Raw genomic sequence first — 9027 nt, forward strand, 5'->3', positions numbered from 1 at the left:
GTTATCTATGAAGAAAGGGAGGGAGGAATAGAACAGTCAAAATAAATGACCTCTATTTTATCAGATGTGATTTTTGGAACACTATTTAGTATTTTTAGCTAAAATTTATTAACTTTACTACCTTCTTCCTTAGGTAAATGATGCATATGGGTACTTATGACTAAAATTTTCTTCTTTTGTTGTTGTTTTTTGTTTTCCTGGACAAGAAGAAAACAGCAACAAAAGATACATGATTATTAAGCAGTATAGATCAAGGTCCAAGATGAAGTTAATTGGGTTGAAGGTAGAGGGCAGGATGGTCGGTTTATGAACTCTTACCAATATCTCCCAACTTCCATTAAAGATGCTACCAAATAGACATCTTGTGACTGAATTTTCCTTCCACATGCATTGATTATGGTATATGGAAAATATTTTTCCTGCAAAAAGGAATATATTCCCATGGACCCAGGCGGCTTTGCCTAAAGCATCTATTATTAGTATCTCTTGCCAAAAAATATAAAAGAAAAGAAGGAGAAAGGTCCGTGCTCCGCCTATCCAAACACGTGCAAATTTTGCAGGATCTGGAGGATCTATTGATGCTCCTAGGCTCGAGCTAAACTCTATAACTCAATAATTCAATGGCCAGGATCCCATCCTAAGTTAACCGGGGTTAAGAATATGAATCTGGACCTCACAGTCCTTGACTCCTTGTATAGAGAACCGGCCTCCTCCTCCTCCTCCTACTAAAGTCATCCTCCCCATTCTCGTAAAGAACAGGGCAAAGAGACAGAGAGAGAGAGTTCGGAAAAATGTCGGACGAGGAGCACCATTTTGAGTCTAAGGGCGACGCAGGGGCGTCGAAGACGTACCCCCAGCAAGCTGGTACCATTCGTAAGAATGGCTATATCGTCATCAAGAACAGGCCTTGCAAGGTTCTCTCTATTTTTCTTTTTCTTTTCTTTGATTTTTTTTTTTGTTTAATTTGAGGAGTTCTTATCTGGGCTTATGTTATTCTACCTGATCTTTGGTGGGTTTGTTCTAGTCTAACGATATTTAGTGCTTTATCAGTTGTTGGGTACTCTTTTTAGGTTTTTCTTCACGGGGAGAAATTGTGTGGATATTTTCTCCTTACGTAAGAACAGATTTCATGTAATTTCTGGTTAGTTAATAAATTTGTGGGCTTTTGGTTTAAATGAAGTGATCATGTGGGCTCGTTTCCAGAATCTTTTTCTTAAATCATGGATTTTTATGTCAAAATTTGGTAAAAGCGTATCTGAGTAGATTTGTACATGGGTCTTTGCGTCGTTAGTGATGATATTTGAGGCTTAATGGAGATCCCTAAGTCTACTTCATATCAAATTTGGTAATTGTGAATGGAGTCTTGAAGGTGTGAGCTTTGCATATTGAACAAGTTTGATGGCTCGAGTCTTTTTGAAAGACACATGCATTAAAATTACATGAAGTAATTGACATCGAGTGTTTTTTGCTGTAAATATTTTGCTAAAATCTTAACTTGTCAGAACTTCAATGTGGGTGCTTTGCATTGTTGCATTTAAGCATTCGGTTGCTGTCCAATGAGAAAAAACTGAACAATGAATCTGAAAATACTGATACTAAAACTTATTTGAGATACAAGTATAGTTGTGCCTCATATACCTATGACTGTTGTATATTGTCTAGCGTCTTTCATGTTTTATTCTTTCACATTTTATCTATCTGTACACGAAAGAGGCTGGAGTATGGAGGTGTATTTTAAGCAGTCAAACTTTTGTTGCCTTTTCAACTCATGAGCTGTTCTTCTATGGTGGGGCTTTTGAAACCAGGTTGTAGAAGTTTCTACTTCAAAGACAGGCAAGCATGGACATGCAAAGTGCCACTTTGTGGGAATTGACATATTTAATGGGAAGAAGCTTGAGGATATTGTTCCTTCATCCCACAACTGTGATGTAAAGCCATTTCTAATATTTTTCACCATGCGAGTTTGCTTTTGTTCTGGGTGTACATTGCTTGTTGATCATTTTCATTAATTCTTTCTTTTTGCAGGTTCCTCATGTTTCTCGCACTGATTATCAGTTGATTGATATCTCTGAAGACGGTTTTGTAAGTTTTATTTAGTAATCTTTACCAACCAATTTTTGGCAATGCTGTCATGTAGTAACAAGCAATCAATTGGTAATAGCTATTTTAGTGTTGTCAATCAGATTAAGACTTGTTGTCGTGTAGGTGAGTCTTTTAATGGATAATGGAGACACCAAGGATGATCTGAGGCTTCCCACTGATGACAATCTGCTCGGCCAGGTATCTCACTGAGAAGGGTTTTGTTAACCTTGCAAACTGATTGTTCATCAAAAGCTTAGGAGTCCAGACCTTGGATAGATTCTCTGTTCTTGTGTCTGTATAGACTAATATTTATCTTTTCTTTCCTGTGAATAGATAAAAGATGCGTTTGGTGAAGGAAAGGACCTCGTGCTGAGCGTTATGTCTGCCATGGGGGAGGAGCAGATCTGTGCCCTTAAGGACATTGGCCCAAAAAACTGAATATGATGCTGTAGCAGTAGCTATGGCTGATGTCAAAAGAAGCCCTTGCTTTTAGATCTGAGAGGGAAGTTATCTACTGGTGTTACAATAAGTTTCTATTAGATGCAATCTAGTATTGTAAAAAAAGAAATTTCAACACTCATCTGTTTGCTTAGAATCCTATCAGGCTTGTGAATGGGGGAAATAGAAAGGTGGGGCTGCTTATACCTCAGTGAAGGGAACTTAAGTTTACAGCAGGATGGAATTTATATAAATATAACTATTCTGCCATGTTCTTGTTTCTTCTTTAGCTTTGCCCTTCTTTGGGGTTGTGGTTCGTTTCTTTTTTCTTTTACAGAATTTTAGGATTATGGCTTTCACTCATTGGAAATTCTTAAAAGAAATTCTGGATTTTTCAAGCACCTCGATTATTTTCAGTGTAAAAGAGTGTAAAAGTTTAGTTGAAGTGCATGATTCCGTTGGATCCCTAGATAATCTTTTAAAGTTGAGTTCTGATGGATGCACTAACCTCAGAATATTTTCCTGAAATCGAGCGTAAAATGGAATCATTACGTTGCTGAGTGGCACTGCAGTAGAACCACCTTTATCCATTGGGAATCTCGTTGGACTTGAGGATTTATATCTATGGTACTGCAATATTGGCTGTCCGTCATCCCCCATCTTTACTCAACATTTATGCGCGCGTTGTCTTGGTTGTTGTCCAAATCTCGTGAAGAAGATGGGGGATGATGGACAGTCAATATTAAGTGAAGACGAGATTTCATCGAGTGAAAACAACTCCATGAATTGGAGCCTCCAACGAATTCAAACACTGCGTTACAAGTGATGAATATTCTAACTTGTTCCCAAACAGAATCAAATTTCTTTACCATTCTTACTTTCATGTTCACTTTGATCGTTCAGATCTATCGGATACTGAAATTGTTAGCCTTTTCACGAGCATCAAAGGATTCGTTAGCCTAACTTATATTTCCTTGAGAGGTAGTCACAAACTCGAAGAGATATTCAAACTTCAACCAAATATAACAAATGTCAAATGTTGAAGGATTCAAGTCATAAGAAAGATTTGCAAAAGTATAACAACTACATAATAAAAGCTTCCTAGTTCCAGGAACATGCAATCGACATAAGGAGTTAATAACTGACACAGCTACTACATAATAGAAGATTTCATAGCAATCTCTGCCCCAAACAATTACATAAACAATAAACACCCCAGAATTAAGATTGGGATCAATGATATTAGAGGCACTTTGGGAATTGGGATGTATTTTTCTTTGCTTAATCTCATCTGAAATCAGCATTATTACTCCACATTATCATTAAGGGCAGCGCTGATCTCATGGATTGATCATTGATATGCATAATGCACATTTATCGTAATGTCTGTATATTTTGTGTTGCTTTCTATATAAATTCAGCATCCAACATGAACCTCGTCATATACTAACCTTTTTGTATGTTGTGCCAATACTTACCATAAAAGTGCAATTAGGTCTCGTTTGGATATATAAATCTCTCCAACCATCTCATTTCAATATCAAAACATCATTAAAACGTAAACACTTTTCAATTTCAAAACTTTAGCTTTTTCATCTAGTCAATACCTAATCATTATAATTTTTTTTAAATTTCTAAATAAAACTCAAAAAATAATTCAATCTTTTCAAATCACAAAACAAAATAGTATTAAAAAATTATATTCTGACTCTATTTTAATTTTATAATATTTTTATTCAACATTTTCTCTCATATTTTCCAAAACCCCATAAAACATATTAATTCAAACTATTTTATTACTATTTATAAAAGAAAAATTCTTCTCATCAGTTACTATTCACCACTCCACACCCCACACCCTATGAAAAATACCCATATACCCTATGAAAAGCACCCCTACACCTTATAAAAAAGCTATAAGTGTGTGGTGTGAAAATGAATAGTAGCTGATGCATAGCAAATCCCTATCTCATTACTATTTATAAATTTCTCATCTCATCGCAAAGTTGGGTAAGTAAGGCTGTATTAACCTAAATTATTTTTTTGTTTGAAAGGGTACTAAGCTAAATTAAAACAATGTGGTACATCCAGATTACAAAATAAAAATAATAGTGATATATATATATATATTTATATATATATATATATATATATAAACGTACAGCTTTATGCACAATATTGTATGTATTAAGTATCCACTTTCATGTGGTTTAGCAAATCAACGTTGTGATTGGCATTCTCCCTTCTTCAATAAGCTGGTGGCTGTGGTTATCCAAGTGTAAATCTAGAATGGAGGGGGTTATACAAACTAGAGACACTACAAGAAATCGTAGTTTTACCGGCGATTTTATAATTGCCGCAAGATAAAACGCTGCTATATGTATTAATTTGCCTGCGATTAGGAACTCGCCGCGTAGTTCTACAGATTCACTGGCGCCATCTAATTAAATGGTTTTAGCGGCGACTACAAAAATATATTGCAACGACATTCCACGCCGCAACATCCCATATTTGCATTTAGTGTCGAGATAGACTCAGGGTGCCAAAACACTTTCCCCCCAACTTATTTCCCCCGCCCTCACCATCGCACACCCATCTAATTCGGAAAATCGAAGTGGAGGAATGGGTGACCAAAATCTCCGCCGGCAACCTCCCCCGACTGAAACCCCTCCTCATTGCCCCCATTTTCCACTCCTCGTCGACCCACACCGGTGTTCTCCTTCCCGTTCTAAAGCTTCCCCTGTTTCACTGTCTCCGAAATTCAACCGGTGTTTCAGTCCCTCGTTTGCACACGCTGGCTGCCGAGGAAGAAGGCCAGTCGTTTCTCCACGCAACAGATGAAAGGTTAGTCACTTTAATTTGCTTTGTGGCTTCTTCTTTGTACTTGTGATCACTGCCACTTCTTTTAGGGTTTGAATATCTGTCTAGAATGACATAGACAATGCTAGCCATGATTTTAATAGGAAAAATCATGATCTAAGGTGACATTAGAAAAACATTACCATGTTGTGAAAAGAATAATTTGTGGCTATAATAATTTTAATGTAAGCTGGTATGCATTCAAAACCCTTGAATATTATTCTCTTCCTTTTTCGAGTGAAATCAATTGAGAATAGTCTTCCATGTCTGACTCAGTCTTCGTGTCACCTAATTTTATTAGAGTATAACTATCGATTATATATATGAGAAATTCTATATATATATATATATATATATATATATCCTCTGTTTCACTCACTGAGCTATCAATACTACATTTGCTTGATTAACCCTGGAGCTGTACGTTGATGTTCCTTTAGTTTTGGTGTAATAATTGGCTTAAAATCGACGTGTATTCTTGGTGATAAATTGGTCCCAACCATCCAAAGAAGTTATTTTAGGCTACAATAATTTTTGTTTTTAGTTGGGTTAAGCATGGACTACCTTAGTTCCCCAATGCTAAATCCACAAATTGTGGCCCACGAAAATCACCTGCTGTTCACCACCACAAGCAAACGGTGACCTCCACGTCCAATTGTCTCTCCCCCTTCCTCTAGATTAAAATCCATCACTATGCAGCTCCACTCCTTACATCATACGCCACAAGTTGCGTACCTGACTTGGAGTAAGTTAATTGAATTGTACATGGTTCTAATGGAGGAGAGGAGGTTGTATTTTGTGCAAGTTGTAAATACTGTGAAGTTGGTGTACTATGTTGGGAAATGTGTATTTTGTACAAGTTTTAATACTAGTTTAACAGATAGGTCAGCTTTTTGGGTCATGTAATTTTTGACTTTCACTTGTAATGCTATTGAATGGTTATAACCATGTTTAATGATGTTTGTGTTAATGTTCAGTCAAGTTCTTTTTTACATGTTATTTTTGGCTCTACTATTTTCTATAGCTCATAATTAAAAGTATTGAATGGTTGTAAATATTGTTTATCAACTTTAATAGTTTTAAGCATCTTTCTAGTGTGTGTAATTGGTGTACTGGTCAGAAATGGATGTTGTGGCAACCAAACACAAATCCTAACATGTGAAAATGGACATATGCTTCTTATGGGGACCAATGTTTGTTGCATGGTTGATCATGGTCCACACACTAAGTTGCATTTCCAAAAAGTTGGATGCAGCTATGTAGAGAATAAAAAAAAAAACATTTTAACACAATTATGTCATAGTTTAATACCTGGTGTCATTTCAACAGCATAATTCATAATTTAAAACCAAAATACTTTATAAACAGAGGCTATTGAGACTTTATTCAACACAATTCAAGTAACTTACAATCAAAATACTTCTTAGTCTCACAACAACACAATCCAAATTGTGTACAGAGCTCAAAATATAACCTACCCAATTTATAGCACATAATTCACGATAATATCAATGTACCTTTGGTTTGTAATAAACTTACAATGATTTGACAAAAGTACAAATAAGGACAAAATTCTTGGCACGCAGTGCTACTCTATATCTATTGCTTTTGGTCCTCTCTCTTTTAATTTCTACTTCACATTAGATTGGTTTGTTTTCTATTGCCTACTTCACATCAGACTGCTTTTTTGCTTGTTGCTGAGGCTTCATAGGAGGAGCTTCTGCAAGTCATTTTCTATTTGCTTAATGCTTCTCCAGCACTTCAATGTACTTTTGGATTGAATTTTACCTTAAGAAAGAATAAAAAACAATTTAGAACTAAAATTTCCAGCACAATACAATTTAGAAACCTTTGGATATTGGGTTCTATTCGTAAAACTAAAACAAAAAGAAAAATAGTGCAACAAACTTTATTTTGATAAAATAAACAAAAAATAAGAAGTAGGAAAATAAACCACTATGAAAAAAACAATCCAGTGTCTCAACAAAAATATCTTAAAGAGAATAACAAACAAGCTCAACAGATAAAACAAAATCCATCTAATAGATTCAGCTAACTTAAAATCATGATTTATCTATAGCCACTCATTCAAGAGCAATGTGTATATATATATATATATATATTTATATAAAGATTCATCACTCTACAAGTGAACTGATGGCCCAATCAGACCTACATCTAGGACCTACTTTTTCCTTTACATAAGTTAAATCTAGAGCTACATTAGAGTTGAAATTAAATAAATGTCACACTTATAATCACAATATGTGAAGCGGTGTTAAATGACAGTTAACATGGCTTCAATCAAGGTGTTAGAACTTAGAAAGTTAACTAAAATACAAGTTCCATATATTCAGTATTGGAATCAACTTCATATATGTCACAATTTAACAAAAGCTAGAAAGCACAATCATTTAAGAGATACTAGCCGTATTCATTCACTATATTAATCATAAAAATTGGTTGCATTAAATGTTTTTTATAGGGATTGTATTAAATGTACGAGGCACGAGTACGAATTAACATCAAATACCCATTATGAGCTGAGTTTTGAACAAAATTACTCATATTAAGTATTACACAAAATTACTCATGTTGTGAAAAGAAATGACCATTACCCAATAATGTATGTATCAGGTTTTTCATAACTAGAGAAGCAAAATTTCCAGATATAATGACCAAATGATCTGAGGTAAACTTTCTATACTGAACATTCATGAATGATTAAAAAAAGATAATTTACTAACTCCTAGTATACAAAAAGACGATTTATGTTTTAAATAGGAGGATTTATCGACAAAAACATTTATGACTCCATTATTATGAATATGAATTTTTACTTGAAGAGTCATGAAAGAAAAATAAGTTTGTCTAGGGTTAGAGTTTCCTACACGTTTGAAAAACGTGTTTCAAGAAAAATAAATCAGCACCAACAAGGCGGCGGTGGGTAAGAGTACTGAAGATATGTACTACACATCTTGGTCAAGAGTATAATTTCATGACCCAAAGTAATCCTGAAGAATAATCATGTGCACTTTGGATTAATTAGTTGTTATTTCTGAAAATACATATCTTGCTCAACTTTGATGAACAAAGCTTGGTCTGAATATCGTACGTATGTCCAAAACTGAAGATTTGGGCATACGTAGCATGGCTGTGTTTCCTGTAGCGTGCCAAGCTCTTCTAGATTGGAATTAGAGACTGCAGTTATGAAGGTAATGCCTTTATCGTTGCAGTCAATCTCTAACTTCCCTGTCACATCATTAATTTTAAACCTCCCAACAGCCGGATACCATCTCACTAGAACCTTCTGAAGAGCACCCTTGGCTCTTTTGATAGCCATATTCTGCCTCCGACTGTAAAACAGTTTTCTAAAAGAATACAGCATAGAGAATTGCAGGGGATATTCTGTCTAGACCAGAATATTCAATAGTAGTCTCAACTGGAAGGTGTAGATGGCCTGAGACAGACTGTTTCATTCAAGACTACATGTTTTGAAACATCTATAAAGCAAAGTATTTATTTTCAGTTTATTTGCTGCTGGTTCTGCTCTGGCATAATGGTTTAATTGACTTAAATGGATTCTTCTAGAGTTGTTTTGTAATTTTTGTTAATTTGTATACGCAGGCCTTTTGCATAACAGGCATG

General features: G+C 35.1%; 1 protein-coding gene across 1 annotated transcript; it reads left to right on the forward strand.

Annotated features, from left to right (window-relative positions):
• The first annotated feature begins 685 nt into the window (after positions 1-685).
• LOC122297654 (eukaryotic translation initiation factor 5A-like) lies at positions 686-2790 on the forward strand. Its single transcript, XM_043107771.1, has 5 exons — positions 686-914; positions 1806-1928; positions 2026-2082; positions 2206-2280; positions 2416-2790. The coding sequence occupies exons 1-5, from the start codon at positions 792-794 to the stop codon at positions 2518-2520; spliced, it is 483 nt and encodes a 160-aa protein (XP_042963705.1). The 5' UTR covers positions 686-791; the 3' UTR covers positions 2521-2790.
• Positions 2791-9027: the final 6237 nt, after the last annotated feature.

This window comes from Carya illinoinensis, chromosome 15 (assembly GCF_018687715.1).
Source record: "Carya illinoinensis cultivar Pawnee chromosome 15, C.illinoinensisPawnee_v1, whole genome shotgun sequence".
Taxonomy (NCBI): domain Eukaryota; kingdom Viridiplantae; phylum Streptophyta; class Magnoliopsida; order Fagales; family Juglandaceae; genus Carya; species Carya illinoinensis.